This window comes from Debaryomyces hansenii, assembly GCF_000006445.2.
Source record: "Debaryomyces hansenii CBS767 chromosome B complete sequence".
Lineage (NCBI taxonomy): Eukaryota > Fungi > Ascomycota > Pichiomycetes > Serinales > Debaryomycetaceae > Debaryomyces > Debaryomyces hansenii.
In genome coordinates, this window is record NC_006044.2 from 570,572 (window position 1) to 593,170 (window position 22,599).

The window sequence follows — 22,599 nt, forward strand, 5'->3', positions numbered from 1 at the left end:
GTATTGTATTACTATTTACAAGCGACTATTCCGAGGCTGTGATGTGCTCTAAACTATGAAACAATCTTGTCGGACGAGATCTTTGATTCTGAGATGGCAGCGTTCTTATCTTCGTTTATTTCTTGGGATATTTGATCTGCAAGTTGAGCACGCATCTCAACTGGTAAATCATCAATCATGGATCTGATTATTTCAAGTTCATTTGCCTTATTCTCTTCTGTGATTCTTTCCGTTTCTTCGGCTTCGGTCTGCTCAGGAGTCTCTTCGGATTCGTCGAGGCCTGGGCTATCTAACAACTTAGATAATTCAGAGTTTGGATCACTGTACAATTCGACGAATCTGCCTTGTTCAACCACCTTTCCATGTTTGCCCAAAACAATAATATTCTCGGATTTTGAAATAGTAGATAATCTATGGGCAATTGATATGATAGTCATTTTACCCTGAGACGTTAATTCTTTCAATGTTTCGTTAATAAGACTTTCCAGTCTAGAATCTAAAGCCGATGTCGCTTCATCTAAAATCAAAATTGACGGCTTCTTAATCAATGCTCTAGCAATAGCCACTCGCTGCTTTTGACCCCCTGATAAGGATGCACCACGAGAACCAATTATTGTTTCATATCCATCTGGAAGAGACATAATGAAGTCATGACAATTAGCCTGTCTGGCAGCAAATTTAACATCTTCCATTGTCATCTGACTTATTTGAGACGGAGTTAATCCGTATACAATATTCTCTAAGATAGTTCCTGATAACAATACTGGTTCTTGTTGCACAATTCCAATAATCGATCTTCTCAAGTCACGAACTTGAAAGTTATTAATATTTCTGCCTCCAATAAGGATCTCACCACTATTAATATTATATGACCTTAATAACAATGATGCCACGGTAGACTTCCCACATCCTGAAGGTGCAACAATACATGTGGTCGATGATGCTGGTATATTAAATGAACATTCATTAAAAATCTTATCATATGGTCTGCTGGCGTAGCTGAAAACAACGTCTTTAAATTCAATACCGTTCGATAACCCTGGAGGTAATTTATTTCCTTTTACAGGAGGAACATCATTATCGTAGTCGATTAACTCGAACAATTTAATGCCGGCACCTGAACCTTTCATCAATTCCATATAAGTTGTTGTCAAACTGTACAATGCCAGATTGAATAATTCCAGGTACATTGTGAAAGCAACCACGTCACCGGTTGTCATCTGTCCATTTATTATCAAGTAGACACCGATTGCAACGCATGACAAATAACCAGTATGGTACAAACTATAAATTGAAACCAGGTAATTTGACTGTGCAAGCGCTTCTTTTTTCGCTACGTTAATAACGTTCCTGAGCTGATCAGAATATTTCGTCAATTCTTTTTGTTCACCAGTAAACGCTTGAACCAATTTAACTGAATTAAGAGTTTCTTCACTCACCTTAGTAAGGCCTGCTGTTGCATTCTGCAATCTCGTAGATAAAGCACGAATCTTTTCACCATACCATACTGATCCAAATGTTATTGGAGGAGAAATTAATAACATAATACCAAACAACATAGGATTAATAGAAAACATCATGTAAGAACTAATTATACCGAACAAGACATTCTTCAACCCGTCAGGTAAATTATTTGTAATAGATCTTGAAACAACATATGCATCACTTGATAATCTAGATATCAAATCACCTACTTTATGTTTTTCATGATCGTAGAATTTGGCATCATGTCTCAATAAATGTTTCATTACTCTCAATCTTAATCTTGCAACTAATCTTTCACCCAATACTTTCAAAACCCAAATTCTAGCCCAAAAGCAAACAGCACTTAAGCACATGAAAGGCACCATAAAACCGAAAACTGTAGAATACTTGTATCCCCAAATCAATAAAGTGCCGTCACTATCTTTCATGTTATTATTAAAAGCATCAATAGCCGAACCAACTAATTTGACTGCTGTTGTTGGATATAAAACTGCAAACAAAATAAACCCCAAAGCATATAGAAAAAGCTTCAAATCAGGCCTTCCCAATTTTAATATACGTAATATGGTTTTTATATTTTCACGAAATGGTTTCCTGTCTTTCTTTTGTTGCTCCTTCTCTTCTTCTCTCAACTCGCGTTTCCTTATCTTAGTAAACTCCAAATGGTTCTTCAAAGAGTTAGACTTTTGTAGGGATTTTATTAATTCTTGTTTACTTGGTGTATCTGAGGTATTCCTAACGACCAGTGAGTCTGAGAAGTATCTCAGTCTTCCATAAATAATATTCGTTTTCCCTAGAAATACATTACATGCATTAGATATGTTTGGATAAGTTCTTCTGTATATCACACTCGTATTTAATGTAGATAGCCTTGTCGGTATTCTTGTATGTAGAGTCCTAAAAATCCCAACATTCGAACTATACAGAAACAAAAACGACGGTTTCACTCGTTGTATAGGTAGCAACATGTGGGCTTAATAACTAGCTGTATACCTATATTCTTTATCAAATTAGACTAAACTATGATAAATTTATACCTTCAACATCTACAGAGTATAAAATTTCAAAATACGTCCGAAATATGAATTCACGTGATTTAAGTATAACTATACATTTCTATCAGCAAAACTTTGAATCATACCTACTTCAGACTCTTCATATTCTCTAACTTCAACTTGGCCAGAAGCATCTGCAAATGTGTTGGCTTGAATCAATTGTTTACGTGGTAATTTCTTACTTAAAATGATCTGTCTAAATCTGCTGTATTCGTCAGTGACATCGGTAATATCATTATAGTACGCAACACCTTTGGTTACATCACCTGTACATTTATAGACATGTAATTTTAGTAAGAAATCACCTAACACATCTACTGCTGTGTTGTTCAACTTGGATTCGTCGAAGGTGATCTTTAAGTCATCCATGTTTTCCTCACTGAATTCAAGCTTACAGACACCACTCTTGTGCAAAGACTTGAAAATACCAAAGCGAGCTTGCATGTGGGGTTGACCCCATTTACGAGATGTTGGATCCCAGAATTCTAATCCTAATAAACCGGCACGGCACATTAATACGGTAGCAATCAAAATAATTTCTTTCTGATCTTTTTCGTCAGAAACTCCGAAGATCGGCAATACCTCTAACGGTTTTTTAAGAATGAGGTATAAAGCAACCAACTCTGCTCTACATTCCTCAAACGACCCTGCAACTGCGCTGAATAGTGAACCCCAGGTATCAGTTGGCTTATAATACGAATGGATATTAGGATTTGATTTATCAAAGTTGAATTCACCAGGTGATACTTCTTGCAACAACTTACCTGTACCATGGCCTAAAAGCTCGTGCAAACCAACTTGTATTTCGAAGGCATCATCTCTCCATTTACGGAATTTAGCTTGCATATCATGCTCGAGGAAAGTAATAAGTTCTTCCTTCTTAGGCTTTTTAGGATTTGCTGATAAGACATTCCCTAAAGAAACATTCTTGAAACCAACATTTAATCTAACATCATCGTAGTTTGGAATATTAATACCAGCTGGGACACCTGATCCAGCAAATGTTAAAACTTCTAAAGATGTAAAATCTGGAGGGGTAAATGTATCTTTTTCATAAATTTTGTCCCAAGGCAAATAAGGAATTAATTTAGTTGCATTTTCTACCAAGGTGGAAAATTTGGCAGTACGATCCTGATTAACCATGGCTACTAAACCTTCCCATTCACCTCTAACACCTGATGGGTCCCTATAGGTTTCAATGAACCCTATATTTGATTCCACCAGAGGCCTTAAATCCTTAACCCATTCTATCTGAGACGACTTATGCGCGATCATATTACCAGTTTGAAATGATTCAACGTAATGATTAATCATTTTACGCTGGGTGTCATTTGCAGCTTTTTTTGCAGCTTTTTTCATGTTCTCTACAATCTGTTCAAATTCAACATGATGATCACCAAAAGCAATGGTCAATGAACCTCCATTATCTAAAGAAATCTTCTCCTTTGGATAGTTTGTTGTTTTATTCTCTGTTTCAGAACTGGCAACAAAAACAACGAACTCCTTGCCCGAAGTTTTCTTAACCCTTGTATTTTCTGGCATAATGCCTTTGTTTGCAAGAGCAGCATTAACAAGTTCCGCCTCATCCTGGGTAATATCGGGTGAATCAGGATAGTAGTTCGATAATTGACCCTTTTCTGGCCATCCTAATAAGTTGGTACTCGTATCATATATAGCATCACGAATTTTCATGTATGTCCAGGTAATTGAATCGTTATTGATCCCCTCAGAAACCAATTTATCAAATTCCTCGATCGACAATTTAGGAATAAATTTCTTGTCCCCGAATGACTTGTAATTACCTAAGTTTGACAAAAATTGGGAAGCATATTCCAAGTAGTGTGGCACTGCTTGTGATTCCTTGGTCAGGCCCTTGCTTAAAAGAGCTTCATACTCCTCGTTAGTAGCTGGTTCGCCTAAATGTCTATGAATTGATAAAATTAAATCATAAATGGCTTCACTTTCGGGGGAGACTGATCTTAAAATGGCTCGAGTACCATGGTGGGAGGCCCTTGAAAGGTAATGAGCATATAATTTAGCGTCATTTGTTGGTAATTGTTCGAAGTGTTTTTTGGCAGATAACACAATTATAGGTGCATTTGAGTCTGCGATGAATGTATTAACTTCTGTCATTTTCAATTGCTTAAATATTAAATGTTGGTAAGAAGAGAGAATCAATATATACTCCAATTTTGGGTGAATGTGTAATCGCGATCGCACCCCAAAAAAAATCCTGCCTTTCAGAAGTATGGCACCAAAAACGATTGGTTTATCTTATCATTAAGCAGCAAAAGTTATAATAATGGGCAAGCAAAAGGCCACCCGAGTGAATGGAATACTAAAGAAAGAAGAGCAGACTATTGATGATGATTCTTTAAAGAAGGAAAAACAGGCGATTGATGATGAAGACTATGATGAAGACGAAGATGAAGACTATGACCCAGAGGCGAAAGTCGAAGAGGAAAAAGAAGCAAGTGACGAAGAAAGTGACCATGAACCCCAACCCGATTATTCTTCGATAGAAAATGCCACGTTTCAAGACAGGCTCGTTAAGACAAGAAGTCAACGACACCAAGAGAAGTACGGATCCAATGCGGGAATCAATCATATAAGGCCAGGATTGATAAAAAGTGATGATATTAGCAAAAATATAGATGTGGATGCCATATTCAACGATTTACAACGAAAGAGCAAGAGCGGGACACCAGACGACTGGAAGGCATCGATTGAGGAGGAACAAGCCAAGACCGAAAGCATTAAATATAATAACGCAAATTCAAAACAGACTACCAATATCAGTTCAGCCGATACACCTCAAGAAGATAACAGTCTAGATCCACAGAAGGTCAAAATTGAATCGTCATACACATTTGCAGGAAAAGTTATCACAGAGTCCAAACTAGTGGATGCGGGTTCTGCGGAGGCAAAAGCGTATTTTAATTCCACAAAGGGTATAACAGCTAGTAATTTAAAAGCATCGGCTGCCACTCGTTCATTTGTGCCTATAATCCGAACCATACCAGGGTCTACCGAGCCAACAGAGCTTCGTATTAAGCTTAAAAGACCATCATTGATCGACAAATTCTTATCGACATATGGTGACAAGAAACAGAAGCTATCTACGTTAGAAAAGTCTCGTTTAGACTGGGCTAGTTTCGTTGATCAGAAGAAGTTAAAAGACGACTTATCTACGCATAATAAAGGTGGTTACTTGGATAAACAAGAGTTCTTAGGAAGACTTCAAGACAAGAGAGATGAACATTACCAAAAAGCAAAGGAAGAAGAACGTAAAAGACAATGGCAGCTGCAGCAACAACAGTCCTTGTGATGGCCTTCATCCTTTCTCTAGGTCAACGGTTTATTGTATAATATTGTATAGTATTGGTCTATGTTACATAGTAAATAAAAAAAGTATCACAAAATGGCATGTGGAAAATCTTCACTCATTTTTTGTTAGTCAATTCAGAATTGATAATTATTTATTACTATCAATGCATACGTCAAGTTCATTAATTAATCCAAGGTAAATATTTGGTTAAAATGTCGGAAACTAATAATATATTGAAGCGTAAGAATGAGGACTTGGAATCTTCGTCGGATGACCAATTGAATAAAAGAGTGGCATTAGACAGTGAGCAATTGTCGTTGAATGATAAACAACAAGAAGTGGCACATACAGCACCAGTTATCAGTAATGGTATAACAGAAGAGTCTACCACACCAACTGAAGATAATCAAGAAACAGAAGAGTCACATAAAGCTCCAAATGATGAAGCAGAAGCTTTTACTGACGATGCCTCAACAACAACAGACGCATCGTCAAAGCCGGTATCAAACCATAGAGAAAAAGAAAGAGATCCAACATACGTTATGTTCAGAATGTATTGTCCTGTGAAAGAAGCGAGTACTGTTGTGGGCAAAAAAGGAGAAAAGATCAATCATATTAGAGATAAGGCAAATGTGAGAATTAATGTTAGTGAAAACTTAAAGAACGTACCAGAAAGAATTGTCCTGGTCAGAGGTCCTGCCGAAAACGTAGCACGAGCATTTGGGTTAATAACAAGAACAATATTGGAAGAGCCAGAAGATGAGCCTGCGTCGATGCTTAGTAGACAATATAATTTGAAATTATTGATTCCACATCCAATGGTTGGGTATATTATTGGCAAGCAAGGTGTTAAATTCAGAGAAATAGAAGAAAATTCCGCGGCCAAGTTAAAGGCTGCTGAGCAACCGTTGCCATACTCCACAGATAGAATATTATCAATAACTGGGGTGGGTGATGCAATCCACATTGCAATCTATTATATTTCACAAGTAGTTATAGAACACAAGGATTGCTTAAAGAAAAATAAAGTAGTGTTCTACAATCCTGCTAATTACCATCACACTAATGTCAATAATAATATGAATAATAATATGGTAAACATGTCCATGATGCCGTCGAATTCCAACATGATGGCAATGGGTGGTGCTAATCCTCTAGCCATGCAAGGGATGGCTTCAATGAAAGATAATGCAAACCCCTATACACAACAGCCTAAGCAACCATATAACTTTCAAATGATGTTTCAACCATCAATTCATCCACAACATCAATATGTTGCCACACCTGCTCCCACTTCCAGTATGACTCTTCCACCTCAGAATCAATACACAGACGAACATGGTAATAATATGATAGGTGATGTTATAACTAGTCCCCCTGTCCAAGTCGGTTCTACTACTGATAAATTTAATGAAGATGTTTTTGTTGCGAACGCTAATATTGGTTCGGTTATTGGAAAAGGAGGTAATAATATAAAGCAAATTCGTGAAAATAGTGGATGTACATACGTGAAAATCGAGCCTGACCAACGTCAATCTCTTATGCTTGGTGGTGGTAAAGGTTTAACTAATATCAGAAAATTAACTTTAACAGGCTCGTTACAATCTATTCAAATGGCTATTTATTTGATTAACCAAAGAATTGGAGCTGATAAAGAGAGAAACGCTAATTGAAGTAAAGTATATGATACTTGTATTTAATATGTATATGTATATCTAGACTTAAGATTCAATCTTTAAGTCTGCTCTTTAATGTATTAAACTTTTGATCGTTTTTCCTTATATTCGAATAAAATGGTGTTGCTATCTGCGAGCACTCTAGAGTCAAGCTCTATGATTATTACAATTCGTCAATCTATAATATTCCAATGGCATATGTTTAAAAATGCTTAACTCCCAAGCTTGTCAATATCATGGTAAACCCACTCAAAAGACCTTCCCCTAAAACCAAACCACTACTAAATATAATCATCCCAATCTTATTATCAGAATCGTTTTGCGATTGAGGCTTATGGTTAATCCACCAGTAGGCTAGTACACCACCAATAAACCTTGCAATTGTAAAATTAGGCGTATTGTAAATTCCAATACCGACAGCTACTCCATTTGGTAGATAAACTAAATATTTGTAGAACTTTGACGTTCTAGGAGTAAGATTCTTAGCCAAAGATATAGCCGCAAAGATAAGGCCGAAAAAGATAGAAAATTCAAATGCTTTTGGAGGTAGACCGTCTCCAGTGACTAGTCTTGAGCAATCTATCCAGATTATAGCAGTCGGAACTCTGAATAAATCACTCGGTATTTGGTAAACCTTGTTATAGACTTTATACATCACACTGCTTAAAAATACAGAATAAACAGTTCCAATTAATTGAGCAACAAACTGAGCTTTTGGTGAAGCACCTATTAAATGACCAGTTTTCAAATCTTGCATTAAGTCTCCTGCTTGTTGAGCACCGGCTTCAGCAATCCCTCCTGCAACCAAATTAATCAAAATTTTGGATGGATGATCTGAAGGAATAATCAACGCAAAAAGTAATTGTGAAAGCTTGCCAATGCCACTGACTGGATTCAAATCGGTTTCACCAAGAGCTCTAACACCCATAACTGAAAGAAAGAGTGCCAAGAATATTGCAATTATTGTAGCGTAGTATGGTACAACAGATCCAAACACTAATCTAACGGCAATAATACAAATAATAGAAGATATTATTATACCGAATAAAGTCACCTTTGAACTAACGAGGTGTTGCGGATCCACGTCGACCTCACCAGGCGTGATTAGAATTGACGCCCGTGATTCAGACATGTAATCATCGCTTCCTGTTTCATAAGAATCCAGTTCCGATTGTTCATCTAATAGTGATTGCTGCATTTCAACATTTCGTTCATAATGAAGATTTCTTCTTCTATTAAATTCTTTAGCCCTGTTAACTCCACTTGATATCGATTTACAGGTAACTACCATGAATGAAACAACTGAATCGCTTATCATAACACTTAAACTGATCCACAATATCCACCCTTGACCTCCACTGACCCAATTATCAATCTCACCTGGTGCCCATCCCTCATGTTTAGAAAGAGGCGCTAATATCGCCCATCCTAATATAGCACCAAAGAGCATATATGAAACGGTTGGCAATCCCATTATAATACCCTGACCAATGTATGCTGGTGATGGTTGGAAATTCCATTTATAATTCTTTGAAAGATATGAACCAAATATTGGCAAGTTTCTCAATATAGGAACAAAATATGATAGCAATGTATATAATGCTGATACCGTGAAAGTGTATAATAGAGCTTTAACATTTGACCTATATGATTCCGCATCAACCAATTTCTTTAATTCTTCGGACGTTGCAACACCATTTAAGTCCGGGAAACTATCATGCAGATCCCTTGAAGAGCTTACAATAGCTTCAGATGTATTTACTTGTTTAGTATTATCCGAAACTTCGTTCTCCATAAGAATCTTATCTTCGTTGTACATTTCTGTCCCATGCAACACCGATATCAAAGTTGCAGTAGCACTTCCAGATGGGAATGGTAATTTCTCGTGTATGATAACTTGTCTTCTTAACGGAACTGCAAAAAACACACCAAACAAGGCTAATCCCATGGACCATATCATTAGTTGTGTTAAAGATAATTGTAATTTGATTCCTAATCCCGATTCCTCCTCTGTTAAGAACTTCTCAATCGCAGGTATAATTCCTATTAAGCCATATGCTAGTGGTCCAGTCCCCACTGCAACGGCAACACTCTGGACAAAAACATTCTCTGTATCAGTAAATGACTTGGAACATGGAGACATCTTAAAAATAGCAAACCCCAATAATGCAGAAGGTAATGACATCATAGAAACCCAACCAGTTTGTAAGCCAAATTGAAAATTAGAAACCAACACTATCGATCCAATAAATAAACCAACGACTGTCGCCCTATATGTTATCTGCGGTAAATCAACCTTCTTTGACCACGGGACTATTTTATTAAATTCATCTTGACTAGTGTGATGAAAATTTTCACTAGTATCCTCTAGCATAGTGGTCAGTTTTATATTTAGTACCACTCAACAAAATGGACTTATATTTTCATACGTTTTCTTCTATATTAATACAAGATATAGGAAAGGAATTAAATAATATACTGAAAGAAAATATATTACTAATTATCCATAATCAACATCGATAACATTTCGATGCTCGTACGACTCGCATTTTGATAATATTTACTTATCTCTCAGCTATATATCTTTACAAACACACTAATTGTTCAAATTATTAGCTGCTCAAGTATTGTATAAAGTAAATATATCAATGAATATATAATGAATTAAAAATTAACAATCGTAATGCATGAAGATACATGATGAAGGACTAATCTTCACCAAATAAAATATAGTTTAAAATATCACTTAGCGTTATAACAGACACTAACTTACCTTCATCATTGACCACAAATAATCTGTGTAACCTTGACTTTCTAATGGTATCCATTATGGTACTTAATCTATCATTCAACGTACAAGTGTGGACACCTTCAAAGTCCTCAGGTCTTCTCAATAACGCATCGCCCACACTTAAAACCAAATCATTATATATACCGCCTTTAACTAATCCCAACACATCGACTGCTTCATAAACATTGATCAATTTACCTTGTTCATCTACTATTGGAACAGACGACACTGATTTTTGGGTCAATAAATGAATGACATCTATAACAGGTGTATCCATAGTACAAGTCGCTATGTCCTTGAGTGTTCCTAAACCTTGTAAGTTCTTAATTGGCTTAAGTAACATTTTAGTTTCCTTACAATTTAATGCAACGAACTTCAAGATTCTGTACTGAGTTAAAACAGAAACAACAATTTCTCTATGGGTCTTTTCATCTTCGTCGATTAATGGAATTCTTCTCGCCTTGGAGTCTATCATTTTAACACACGCTTCGTACAACGACTTAAATGGGTGAATTGACGCCGTTTCGATTTGATCCACTCCAATAGCTTTTTCGATATCTCTTAATCCATTCAATGTCAATTGATCCACAAGATCGAATTTTTCAGGAAATTGGAAATAGTATTGGATAACATTGATGAAGTCGGACGAAGTCAACAATCCAGCAAATCTTGACGTCTTGTTGTTCCACAAAGGAGCTGAAACAATATTGTTTTGTAGCAAGATATTTAATGATTTTTTAACCAACAATGACGTATCTAAGACTATCAATCTATAACTAACTGGTAACACATCGTAAGATGTTTTACTTTGCAAAAATAACCTAATCGCCTTGATACCAATTTTTTGATCGTGTTCAACTTGCTCAGGGGTTAAACTCTCGATATAGTCGTTAGGGGTAGCAGAAGATGGTGGAGTTAAATTTTCAGCTTCAGCCATTGTCAAGTATATTCTATCTCCCAGGCTTATTATTATTTGATGTTGATAGAGCTAGGAAAGCAGTTGTTATAACCATTCTCCCTGAATAATCGTCGGGAGTTGATGTGTCGCAAAATAAGTCAATGTCGTAATTTTCAATTTTTATACGCGACATTTTGTATATTCCATTCTCTCTACATCAAGATACTTAAATTTAATATATATTAATCTATTAATATGAACGTATATCTATAAAGAGCTTAAGCCCATTTTCCTAACAATGCCATTAAACCAGCACCAAGACACATGACCACAAATGCGGCCATAATGTTTCTGAAGCCCTTAGGACCTTTGAATTGATTGGAATATAAGAATTCGTGTGCCATCAATTCAACGATACCACTGTAGAATAAAATACCAGCAGCAATGGCATCACAGACACCGTTAGTAATCAATGCTTTTCTAGATCCAGGTGGATATGAAGTTCTTACACCAAGCCCAATAGCGATGGCAATTGGGGTGGATAAGGTGTAACAGAGAGCCAAGATCCATGGGGTCCATCTTCTTCTCTTTGGCCATTCGATCGTGGCAATTCTTGAACCTAAACCTAAACCTTCGAACATTTGGTGGAAAACCAACACAATATATAATGAGACAAACTCCTCACCTGCGACAGCCAAGGATAACCCAACAAATGCAGAATGGAAAAGAATACCAAATTCTAATACGAAAACGGATACTAACTGGCCATAATAATGTTCTTTGTTCACATCTTCAACTGGAGTCCCAAGAACTTCTGGGTCTTGGTGTTCGGCAGCATGCTGAAAGTGTTGAGGGTATGGATTAATTTGTGGGGTAGGTTTGGTTTCCAGTCTGTCATCATCGTCTGATTCGTCTTTCTTAAGATAAATATCTGAGGAGCCGAAATGTGAATGTGAGTGGCCCTCTGCAGATTCTTTTTCAATCTTCAAGTCAATGTAATGGAACGAAATCAACTCAATAAAAAACATAGCAAACAACGACATCAACGCAATACCAAATGCCCATGGGTATTCCACAAACGTTCCACCGAGACATTCTTCTCCTAAAGAATCACTGGCAGGCTCCAACAAGTGGATAAAGCCCGTGGCCACAATGACACCTGATCCAAAGTACTTGGCGATAAAAAAACACCATGGTGGCATACGGATAAATGAATACTTCGACGATAAGATTGGAAAAAATGAGCCAAATGCTGAACTCACAAGAATAACAAAAACGGCCGAGATTCTAGCTCCCATTTTTTCTCCATCGTATTCATTATCTATAGGACATGTTTCTCTCTTCACTAAAAGATCATCAATAAATCTTTGCATCTTGATTTTATTATTGTTTCCACAAATGTGTATGTATTAATTGGGAACAATGAAGTAAATTTTATGATTCTATGTCAAAACTTTATTAATTATTCGGTTATAATTCTCCTTTTATAATACAATCCTTCAGTATATTGATTAATGTCAAAAAACTAGCTACTGAAAATCTTTTATGCAATAACCACCAAGGAATCTCGAATTATGTACGTTTGGTGCAGTCCTCACTGGATAAGTAACTAAAATTTGGTTTAAATGCCTTAATGTAATACTTTTCAAATATCCCTTCTAAAAATCCTCTTCTAATCTGAAAAAAAAAAACCATCAAGGTTGTTTTTCGCTGAAGCTTTAAGAGTCGGATATCAGATATTCGCTGGCTCATGCGTGCTATCTTCCGGAACATATTTCGCTTTATATCACGTTTTAGTTTTATACAAATCATACATATAACGAGATGTCACCGGTATTCAGACTTTAAGAGTCACAATGTATGAAATGTTGCAATACAATTCATAAACCCAAACTAAAAAAAATTGTAATGTATGGCCCTAAATCCGGAACATTTATGTCATACTACGTCTTAGGATGGTTCGTATCTCCTTCAACTACAATAAGGTGCGTTGACATCTTTCATAAAGATACATCAATTAATCGATGAGTGTCGAAATAATATACCTTAGAGGTATTCGCATAAACCAAATTACAGAAATTAACGTACATATTCTTAACTTCACTCTACAATGATACGTTAGGTGGCTGACATTGGATGAAGTTGGGATACCGAGTGTCAAGACCACTTTAAAAAGCTTAAACACCGAGCTTACTGCATGCCGTGCACACTGGTGGTTATATGATTAGATGTACTATATATTAATAATATTACAATTAATGATAACATTAAAAATGATAATGGTAAATTATAAGGTGTTAAATTAAATCAGTTATTAAATAATGTTATTCCTGGAGATATTGCGACAATATCTATAGATAAAAAGAATAATATAAGAGTGAATATAAACTGGTGGGGGAGGTACGAAATTATATTCCTAGGTAGTGTTATTGTATTAATAGCTTACATGGTCTACTTAATCGTCTACTACGTTATAGCATAATCATAAAATAATAATCTATAATTGGCTAGCATATATGCGCGACTATGCAGAGTGGTGGGTTGCATAGAGGGGCAGAAATACACGGAAAAATTGGTGTTCAGAATTTACACCACTTCCACCCAACACCAGAATAACGGGCAACAATCCAGAATACCACAGCTCCGATGGAAATACCGCCTTCATATAAAATGAAGTTTCTGTACTCAACTACGGTTCCAGAGCCTATAACTAGCGAGGAGAAAAGCATCCCTAAGATGGTGAGGAATGATAAACAGAAATAGCACATCCCATAGCATTGGCCAAATTTTTCCGCCGAGGTAATTTGGCCAATGGTAGGGCCGATAAGACTTATGTTTGCAGAAGTTACCACACCAAATAATATACTGAAAGCATATAGTAAGTTCATACTTCCTTTCGCCGGTAGCCAAAGACCAAAAATGGTGGCAGTGGTTAATATGGAACTAGCAACCATTACATTGAACCTACCGTAGTAATCAGCGATGATTCCCAGAACAAGTCTGGCTGGGATACCGCAAACGTTGACAAGTGTTATCAATAAGTAAGCTGATGAGTCAGAAACGTCAAACGCAATAGCATAGGATGTCAAGTATGTAAGAGTGGAAAGAGACACGATCTCAGAAAAAAACACCGCCATGGTTAACAAAATAAATCTGATATCCTTGAACATTGAAAAATCAAACATACCATTAAATATTTGGGAAGTCTTATATGCAATTGAACGAAGCTTGTTCTTATGCGTTTCTTGATCTTCATTTGTTGTTTGAGCCGTTGACATAGTCGGTGAATTTGATTCTGTCTTTCGTTCCTTCACAAAAATAATAGAAACACACATACATGCCATACAAAAGAAGGACAATATCCGAATGGCCCATTTAAATCCAACTTCGACGTATAAGTTTTGTAACATGACCGCAATGCACGATGCACCGACCAACCCTCCTATAGTAGCTATCAGGCATGCCATTGCTCTCCGTCTCAAAAACCAATGCGTTACAACCGCTATCAAGGCAGGCATTGCTAAAGATGTCCCTATAGCAGTGGTAATACCAAACGACAATATAAACTGGCCAACGGTTGTTGATTCTGCAGTGCAGAACAATCCTCCACACATCACTACAGTACCAGCAATTAGCAATTTTCGAGCACCAAATTTATCAAATAACGATCCAAATATTACGTTTCCAAAATACATGACCCCCAAATGCATACTGAACACCCAAGACGCTGTAGATTCACTAACATGTTCCAATTGATGGCTTGTGACATAACTCTGAATGGCACCAAGTGAATTGGCAATACCAAAATCAGCAATTAGTCCCATAAACGACCCAAATAATACTAAATATGCTGCTAGTCCTCCATCCGGGAAATCATCTGGATTAGCCTCTGAGGCATACATGAGTGCCGTAGACTCCTTGGTACTGAAATCGGAAGTCTTCAGCTTATATTTTGGTCTGTGTGTTATTCGACTAACTTCCTCTCCCACATTATACGCTGTGCTCCTTGTACCTGTCCTTATCTCTCCATTTTCTGTAATATTGTTTTCTGTCAATTTACCATCCTTTGATAAAGATCTGAGTGAAATCTCCTCGCCATTGGCGCTAGTTATCGATTCATTGAAATATTCTCCTGTCTCCATTTAAGCTCACATATGGCCAGCAGTTCGATTGCTATCGTTACTTCAATTTGTAATCAACTGTCCTTTTCCAAAAAAGTATTCTAGCACGCATCGATTGCAACTATTGATGATGGAATTAGAACCCGATAATAGAGAGGTCGTGTGATTGCATAAAAACACCGGAATGATAAACTTTCCATTGGGTTAGTATATACTTCAAGGGTCTATATTGATTCCTTCGAGATGTATGTGTTAAACTGGTAGAAACGTCGGTGATAGTTTGATCTTTCTTAATGAAACCGCCCTATTATTATCATAATTTGTAAACAATTCACTAATTACAAGAATACCAATACCCATCTCAATTCTGTACTCATAAATCCATTCATTGTCCCCCTGATGGTCACTCTGATTCATATTTCATTACCGTATATAACGAGCTGTTTAAAGTATTTGCTTTGTTTGAATCATCGTTATACTGTTGATATTGATAGTGACACAATTTTGGCGTGTATTCTCACGTGACGGATATATCTAATGTTGATTTTCGAACTGATCACGTACTCTAAGATTAACAATTACCATAAGTTATAGTTAAACAATGTCATCTCCTAGTGCTGAGAAAGAGACAGCTGTTTTAAGCGGCGACGAGCAAGAATTATCTAAGGAAGAAAGATTGGAAGCCGCTCGTAAGAAATTCGAGGAATTGAAAAAGAAGAAGAAGAAGTCCAAGAAGAAATCCAAGAAGGGAAAGGAAGATAAGGACGAAGAGACGGCAGAAAATGATGAAACCGATGGAAAAGATGCAACAAATGATACTCAAACTGATGGTGAAACAACGAAGGTAGATGCTGACGAACCAGAAGAAGGAGACAAGGAACAGGAAGCGAAAGTGGTAAGTGATAAAACTGAAAACAACAAAGAGAAAGCTGATGAGATTGAAGAAAAGGGCATGAATACTACAGATAATGCAAAGGATGAACTGAAAGTTACAAATGATGCGAAAGATGATCTGGAAATTACGAAGGATGATCTGAAAATTACAGAGGAGTTGAAAGGTGAACAGAAAGTTACAGAGGAGGCGAAGGATGAACCGAAGACTGTAGACGATGCTAAAATTGAGGTGGAAGTGGATAACGTAAAAGATAACAATGCCAAAGTAGAGAAGGTGGCTGATAAGAAAACAGAAAGTAGCAAAAATGAGAAGAATGCAGATGAAGTGAAAGATAAGGTCGCGGCTGAAGCTCCTACTAATGACAAGCAAAAAGAGAATGATGATGACAAGATAAAGATAAAGAAAGAGGCTGAAAAGGAAAAAGTGAAGGATGAGAAAATAGATTCAGCACCTAGCGTTGTTGGAGACGCCGAAGTTGCCTCTTTGAAAGCTACTGTCGAACAACAAAAATCGACCATTAAAAAATTGAGAGACGAAAATACCGATTTAAAATTGTCTCGTATGGACTTACAAGATAGAATTGTTGAATTAGAGGGCCAATTGAAAAATGCTCCCCTGTCGACGTCGAAGGTCGAAGTCCCACAAAGTTCTCCACAGAAACTGGCAATCAAACCAGCAAAGCCAGTTTTCACCCAAAACGATTATGCTTCAGTATCTCAGCAAAACTTTGCTAGTTTCTCGCACACGGATGATTTCAGAGAGAAATTAATGGTGTGGAAAGGCTGGCAAGTGGACATGAGACTTTGGAATGCAACGAATAACACTCAAAAGATAGCTCTTTAACTCTACATTTTATAGTTATATCAATATCGAATATATCTATTCTATTTATACAATTAAATATTACTATGTACACACTACAGTTTTTATTCCATTTAATCATTTAATACGACATAAAACCATTCCCTTTAAATCCTTCTTGGCAGCCTCTTGTACCTCTAAAACCTCATCTGCTGGTGTCCTTACAAAGATACATTCTGCTGGCTGTAATGGCTTAATAAATCTGACTGGTAAACCAGATGCAAGAGCTTTAATTTCAGTAGGAGTTAAATTGACTTTACGGCCTGGCTTCAGTACCAACGAAAAATCTCTAATTACCGATTGATTGTTAAGATATTTTAATCCCAACCACAAACGACGACTGGATATATTATCTGGTGTAACTTCGACTGGTTTTAAATCTGGACCTGTGGTTGAACCTTTTTGAATAGAAGAAATAAAACCTTCTCTATATAATCCTAATGCAACTTGTAAATGTAAACGGCTAAATGGCACCGAGGTGGTAGCAACATGAACGTTGGTAACGTTCTTAATATGACTGCAGAAGTTAGCTAAATGAACCAACGACATTACTGTTACTTGCTAATCTGTATTACTGTATGCTACTTCTTGTCGATTTGATATAATTTTTAACCTGAAAAATTTATGGTATAATCACGTGAAAATATTGGTCAGTGGTCCTGGGAAATAGCTGAAAAATCCCGAAGTGAAGAACTGTCACTTCCTTTTCTGCAATTGTTAACAAGCACAAAGATGTTCAGATCAAGCCAGTTACTTAGGAATGGAATTCGTGGTATGCGCAATGCTCGCATACCAATTATTCAATTGAAACCATCGCCATTCATGCCTATGAGAGCACAACTCTACTCAACAAAAGCAAATAATGAACCACCAAAATTACGTTTCCTCTTTTACATGTTTATTTTTGCTTCAGGTGTGCTATACGTTACAGGTAGTCAAATAGAGAAAAAGAAGCCCAAGAGTAGTTTTACCGAGAAGGAATTTGAGGAATATGAAAGTAGTAGTGGGTTGAAAAGACGTAGTAAGTTGATCTCCACGCAAGATGCAGAGAAATATAAGTTTTTCGTTGTTCCATATGTTCACCAGAACGAGTTTATTACTAAGATCGCTCAAAAGCTTGGAGATAAGGAAGTCAGAATTATCGATCCTGAAGAACTCATTAAGCGTGAAAGAGAAGATGAGTCAAGACATTACTCTTATTTATTGCAAGACTTAGCCCAAGAGGATAAGCCATTGCCAAAAGGTTTAGTTACGGCTTTGATTAAGGATGATATTAAATTTTATTTAAATACAAGGAACGGAACTTTTGATACTAACTTTCTCATTAAAAACTATCCTCAAACTACGGACGAAGCTATTAAATTTGAGAATGACATTTCAGATATTCTGAAGTGTATAGTACTTCATTATGATATGTTGAACGAATTAAAGAAGAATAAAGGTGAGGAAAATGCAAGATTGATTAACAACGTCGTTGGTTACTACGAAACTGTGAACAAAGCCAAGATCATCACCGCTAAACATGATGAGTTAGATGATAAATTACAAGAAATCTCATTAGAATTTATCTAATAATACAGCTGTGATTTTTAGTTAATTTTGTATATAACGTCATTTTTATGGTCCAAAGATCTCCTCGGGGATCTTGAATTGTAGGTCTGCATTTCTAGCAAACATTTTATCACTATCCAGAAAGTCATTCGATCTTCCGGCCGCATCTCCCACAAAGAAACTATTATTTGTATCTATTGTATAACCCTGATCTTCAAAATACTTCGCAAGCTCATTCCACATACCTATATTTGGTTTCCTCATTATAGCATGATCTTCGTCAGAACTAACTGCAATTTTCTGATTCTTCGACGATGGCTTCTTTGGTGACGCATATACAAGTACGCCTGGAACTTCTTTCTCTGTGTTTAGTTCTTTGAGTACATTATTAACGCGGCCCGTAAATGCTAAATACGATTTACTTGTCTTTGTAGCTACCACTCCTCCTTGATTTGAAAAAATCACAATTATATATTTATCAGTTACTAATTTTTTCAATTTGTCCATCACATTCAGGTTTTTCGAGTCCTTTGAAGTCCACCATCTCCAATCACTAGCTCCTCTAGCAAACTTCAGGCCCGTTTTGGTATCCACCAACGTCCCATCTAGATCAAATGCGGCGATTTTTATTAGTTTCTGGTCTCCTTTACTAGTAGAATAGCTATTTACGTCTAATTGCTGAGGTATATTAGTTATTAAATGCGTTCCATATATTTTCCATCTAAGATTAAAGTCCTTTGATAGTATGCTTTGATTCACTTGATTTAAATTTCCCGAAACATCGGTCTCTTTCAATCTTGCAATTTTGGTTTTACTTATTTTAGAAGCAGCATTTTGGCCTACTTTGAGCATTGAAAAGATATCTTCATTAGCCATATTCTCTATCAGATCAATCGCTGAATTATCAAATTTATGCACGCTAGATTTATCTCGCGATAATTAAATCTACGCTATAATTCTCCTACATAGATTCTATCGCCCTAGATCAAATTCCTTGAGAACAAGGTAACGTCTAGCTGATTTTCAGTTCGAATACATTTCTAAATTAATATATCTGTGCATTAAATCTCTAAATAAGACTACGTTTCTTACATGCCTGACCATAAGAAGTCCTTTTCAATCTTAAAAGGCAAAGTTGAAGTAATATTATCACTACTGTTACCAACATGAACCTTGTAATCACCCTTTTCAACTGACCATTCATCTTGATACTCGTCAAAGAAAGAAATCGAATCCTTCAAAGACAATTTCAATGAAACGGTGGAATCAGCACCGGCTTTCAAATGTACCTTTTCGAATCCCTTTAATTCTTTTACGGGTCTGATTACATCACTCTCATCTTTCGATATATAGAATTGAACAACCTCTGAACCGTCAATTTTACCTGTGTTTTTAACGTTCACAGATACTGTTAAATTATCATCTTTTTCATCAACGGAGACCTTTGAACCAGAAATATCAAACTTAGTGTAGGACAAACCAAAACCGAATGGGAAGGCCACTTCTCTTTCAAGTTTCTCATAGTATTTGTAACCAACGAAAATGTCCTCACCATATAAAACTCTACCCTTCTCAGTTTTGAAGTTAAGATAAGCTGGATTATCAACATTCTTGACAGGGAACGAGAGAGATAACTTACCACTTGGGTTAACGTCACCGAATAAGACATCAGCTATACCATTACCTAACTCATTACCGCCATACCATGCTTGAACTAATGCATTCGCTTTTTTGATCCATGGAAACTCAACTGGAGTACCAGATTGGTTGACAACAACGGTATTTGGATTGGCATCCAATACAGCATCAACTAATTCGTTGATGTGGCCAATTAATTTCATGTCTGGACGATCAAACCCTTCTGATTCCCATTCTTGATTTAACCCAATATTTAAGACCACCTTGTCTACTTTTTTAGCAAGTTCTGCAGCCTTCGCGATTTCATCTTTTGGATTAATTACCTTAGCAAGTCCCAAGTTGATACCACCACCACCACCAAAACTGACAGAATCGTGAGAAGGTACGGTAAACGTAGGAGCGGAGCCAAACTCAATTTTAATGGAGTAGGTCTTACCTTTCTCTAAGGAAATGGAATTTCTAACTTCATTAGACCCACTATTGAAGAAGGAGTTACCTCTTTGTTGAACCGTCTTGTTGTCAACAACCAATTTACCGTCAACAAACAATTGGGCTGTACCAAGTACCGCAAGACCAAATTCATAATCAGCTGTTTCTTCGGGCGTAAACTGACCGTCGAAGTCAATAAAGAATAAGTCATCCTTTATTTTTTTATTGTAGTAGTCCACCAAGAAAATGTTTGATAAATCTAAATCCCTTTCATCTATTAATGTTCTTTCCGAAGTAGATTTTGGTTCAAGGTAATATTTCAAATTGTAACCAGCATTTCCAGTTTTTGGATTGACCAATTGAGGTCCTAATGCTGGCAATAACCTGTGTCCATAAGCACCAATAGTGTATTCTGGATCTTTATTTAATTTTTTCGAAATAGAATCAAACGGGGTAGTTGTATAATAAGCTCTCAAGGATGCGGATCCTCCACCACAGTAGGCTGCAAACTTTGCATTAGGTCCAATAACGGCTATTTTATCATCCTTACTTAAAGGTAAGACATTGTTATCATTTTTAAGTAAGACAACAGAATCATGAGCAAGTTTTCTTAAAAGAGCAGCAGTCTCTGGTGTATTACCATTCGAAGTCTCTGGAGCATTTTCAGGAACACCTGATTTGAGTGCGTACTTAATTAACTTAAGAACATTTGTGACTCTTTCATCAATCTTCTTAATGTGTAATTCCTTGGTAGTCACCATAGCAGCCACTTCAGATTGATTTCTAAAGATTGAAGGACCAGGCATTTCAATATCTAACCCATTTTCGATTGCTTCCTTACTTGTATAGGTACCGTACCAGTCAGACATGGTAGTACCATCCCAATCCCACTCTTTACGTAAAATATCTTGAATCAATCTTTCTGATTGTGAAACATGTTCTCCGTTTACCTTATTATAACCCGTCATTAATGCCACTGGGTTCGAGTGTTTGATGGCAAGTCTGAATGGCTCTAAATAAATCTCTCTCAAAGCTCTTTCAGTAAGAATAGAATCACTAGAATTACGTTGATCCTCCAAGTCATTACAAACAAAATGCTTGATTGTAGCAGCGATTCCCTTATCTTGAATACCATTTATAATCGAAGCTGCACTTTGCCCTGTTAAATGTGCATCTTCACTAAACGACTCAAAACCTCTACCACCTAAAGGACCTCTTTGGATATTCATTGTTGGACCCAAAACAACTTGTGCGCCCTTGTGTTTGGCTTCGTCTCCCATTAAACGACCAGCTTCAAATAATAACTCCTTGTCAAAAGTAGCAGCCAATGCCGTTCCACATGGAAAACAAGCAGATGGAACACTATCAAAAAATTTTGTTCCTCTCAAACCATTAGGTCCGTCACTGAACCTGAGGCTTGGAATATTCAATCTTTCAACGGCAAATGTGTGCCAGAAATCGATACCGGCAAGTAAACCGATTTTTTCTTGAAGTGTTAACTGAGCTAAGGTGCTCTCGATATTGAATTCCGACATTATTAATAATTGTACAATGTGATAATACCCAGTTGTCTTCTTACAATTATTTGTAGATTTACAGGATGGGCCTCCTTTTATATCCACAAATACTAAGTAATTGTGGTCCGGATCGAATTCCATGTTTAGAAATGACACCGACGAAAAATGAATGCGGGTGCATTTCCTATTTAAAATGTGGAGACAACGTTTTGTAATCATTTTGTTAAAACTATTTTTAACTAGGCAATTTATCCGTCGCTAAAGAGTTGGGCCGTAGACCTTGTATACCAAGCTTTGTCACTGTGGAGATATTTGGGGGTTCTCCCTTAACTGAAGTTGGTTGAATTTACGAAT

At 36.6% G+C, this 22,599-nt stretch overlaps 14 protein-coding genes across 14 annotated transcripts; 4 read left to right on the forward strand and 10 right to left on the reverse strand. All coding sequences in view use genetic code 12, as the record gives it.

Annotated features, from left to right (window-relative positions):
- Window positions 1–53: 53 nt before the first annotated feature.
- DEHA2B07172g (DEHA2B07172p) lies at window positions 54–2,453 on the reverse strand (the record flags this gene model as incomplete). Its single annotated transcript, XM_457270.1, has 1 exon — window positions 54–2,453. One exon carries the CDS (start codon window positions 2,451–2,453, stop codon window positions 54–56), a length of 2,400 nt encoding a protein of 799 aa, XP_457270.2.
- A 138-nt stretch (window positions 2,454–2,591) lies between these two features.
- DEHA2B07194g (DEHA2B07194p) lies at window positions 2,592–4,673 on the reverse strand (the record flags this gene model as incomplete). Its single annotated transcript, XM_457271.1, has 1 exon — window positions 2,592–4,673. The coding sequence occupies one exon, from the start codon at window positions 4,671–4,673 to the stop codon at window positions 2,592–2,594; it is 2,082 nt and encodes a 693-aa protein (XP_457271.2).
- A 169-nt stretch (window positions 4,674–4,842) lies between these two features.
- Window positions 4,843–5,868, forward strand: DEHA2B07216g (DEHA2B07216p; the record flags this gene model as incomplete). Its single annotated transcript, XM_457272.1, has 1 exon — window positions 4,843–5,868. The coding sequence occupies one exon, from the start codon at window positions 4,843–4,845 to the stop codon at window positions 5,866–5,868; it is 1,026 nt and encodes a 341-aa protein (XP_457272.2).
- A 212-nt stretch (window positions 5,869–6,080) lies between these two features.
- Window positions 6,081–7,541, forward strand: DEHA2B07238g (DEHA2B07238p; the record flags this gene model as incomplete). Its single annotated transcript, XM_457273.1, has 1 exon — window positions 6,081–7,541. The coding sequence occupies one exon, from the start codon at window positions 6,081–6,083 to the stop codon at window positions 7,539–7,541; it is 1,461 nt and encodes a 486-aa protein (XP_457273.2).
- A 205-nt stretch (window positions 7,542–7,746) lies between these two features.
- On the reverse strand, window positions 7,747–9,918 carry DEHA2B07260g (DEHA2B07260p; the record flags this gene model as incomplete). Its single annotated transcript, XM_002770046.1, has 1 exon — window positions 7,747–9,918. The coding sequence occupies one exon, from the start codon at window positions 9,916–9,918 to the stop codon at window positions 7,747–7,749; it is 2,172 nt and encodes a 723-aa protein (XP_002770092.1).
- A 334-nt stretch (window positions 9,919–10,252) lies between these two features.
- DEHA2B07282g (DEHA2B07282p) lies at window positions 10,253–11,272 on the reverse strand (the record flags this gene model as incomplete). Its single annotated transcript, XM_457275.1, has 1 exon — window positions 10,253–11,272. The coding sequence occupies one exon, from the start codon at window positions 11,270–11,272 to the stop codon at window positions 10,253–10,255; it is 1,020 nt and encodes a 339-aa protein (XP_457275.1).
- A 239-nt stretch (window positions 11,273–11,511) lies between these two features.
- On the reverse strand, window positions 11,512–12,606 carry DEHA2B07304g (DEHA2B07304p; the record flags this gene model as incomplete). Its single annotated transcript, XM_457276.1, has 1 exon — window positions 11,512–12,606. The coding sequence occupies one exon, from the start codon at window positions 12,604–12,606 to the stop codon at window positions 11,512–11,514; it is 1,095 nt and encodes a 364-aa protein (XP_457276.2).
- A 1,206-nt stretch (window positions 12,607–13,812) lies between these two features.
- On the reverse strand, window positions 13,813–15,375 carry DEHA2B07326g (DEHA2B07326p; the record flags this gene model as incomplete). Its single annotated transcript, XM_002770047.1, has 1 exon — window positions 13,813–15,375. The coding sequence occupies one exon, from the start codon at window positions 15,373–15,375 to the stop codon at window positions 13,813–13,815; it is 1,563 nt and encodes a 520-aa protein (XP_002770093.1).
- Window positions 15,376–15,606: 231 nt separating this feature from the next.
- DEHA2B07348g (DEHA2B07348p) lies at window positions 15,607–15,714 on the reverse strand (the record flags this gene model as incomplete). Its single annotated transcript, XM_457278.1, has 1 exon — window positions 15,607–15,714. The coding sequence occupies one exon, from the start codon at window positions 15,712–15,714 to the stop codon at window positions 15,607–15,609; it is 108 nt and encodes a 35-aa protein (XP_457278.1).
- A 241-nt stretch (window positions 15,715–15,955) lies between these two features.
- DEHA2B07370g (DEHA2B07370p) lies at window positions 15,956–17,092 on the forward strand (the record flags this gene model as incomplete). Its single annotated transcript, XM_457279.1, has 1 exon — window positions 15,956–17,092. One exon carries the CDS (start codon window positions 15,956–15,958, stop codon window positions 17,090–17,092), a length of 1,137 nt encoding a protein of 378 aa, XP_457279.2.
- A 96-nt stretch (window positions 17,093–17,188) lies between these two features.
- DEHA2B07392g (mitochondrial 37S ribosomal protein MRPS8) lies at window positions 17,189–17,659 on the reverse strand (the record flags this gene model as incomplete). The annotated part of the gene is made up of 1 exon (XM_457280.1): window positions 17,189–17,659. The coding sequence occupies one exon, from the start codon at window positions 17,657–17,659 to the stop codon at window positions 17,189–17,191; it is 471 nt and encodes a 156-aa protein (XP_457280.2).
- Window positions 17,660–17,842: 183 nt separating this feature from the next.
- Window positions 17,843–18,682, forward strand: DEHA2B07414g (DEHA2B07414p; the record flags this gene model as incomplete). Its single annotated transcript, XM_457281.1, has 1 exon — window positions 17,843–18,682. One exon carries the CDS (start codon window positions 17,843–17,845, stop codon window positions 18,680–18,682), a length of 840 nt encoding a protein of 279 aa, XP_457281.2.
- A 45-nt stretch (window positions 18,683–18,727) lies between these two features.
- On the reverse strand, window positions 18,728–19,537 carry DEHA2B07436g (DEHA2B07436p; the record flags this gene model as incomplete). The annotated part of the gene is made up of 1 exon (XM_457282.2): window positions 18,728–19,537. The coding sequence occupies one exon, from the start codon at window positions 19,535–19,537 to the stop codon at window positions 18,728–18,730; it is 810 nt and encodes a 269-aa protein (XP_457282.2).
- Window positions 19,538–19,749: 212 nt separating this feature from the next.
- On the reverse strand, window positions 19,750–22,464 carry DEHA2B07458g (DEHA2B07458p; the record flags this gene model as incomplete). The annotated part of the gene is made up of 1 exon (XM_457283.2): window positions 19,750–22,464. The coding sequence occupies one exon, from the start codon at window positions 22,462–22,464 to the stop codon at window positions 19,750–19,752; it is 2,715 nt and encodes a 904-aa protein (XP_457283.2).
- Between the last annotated feature and the right edge of the window lie 135 nt (window positions 22,465–22,599).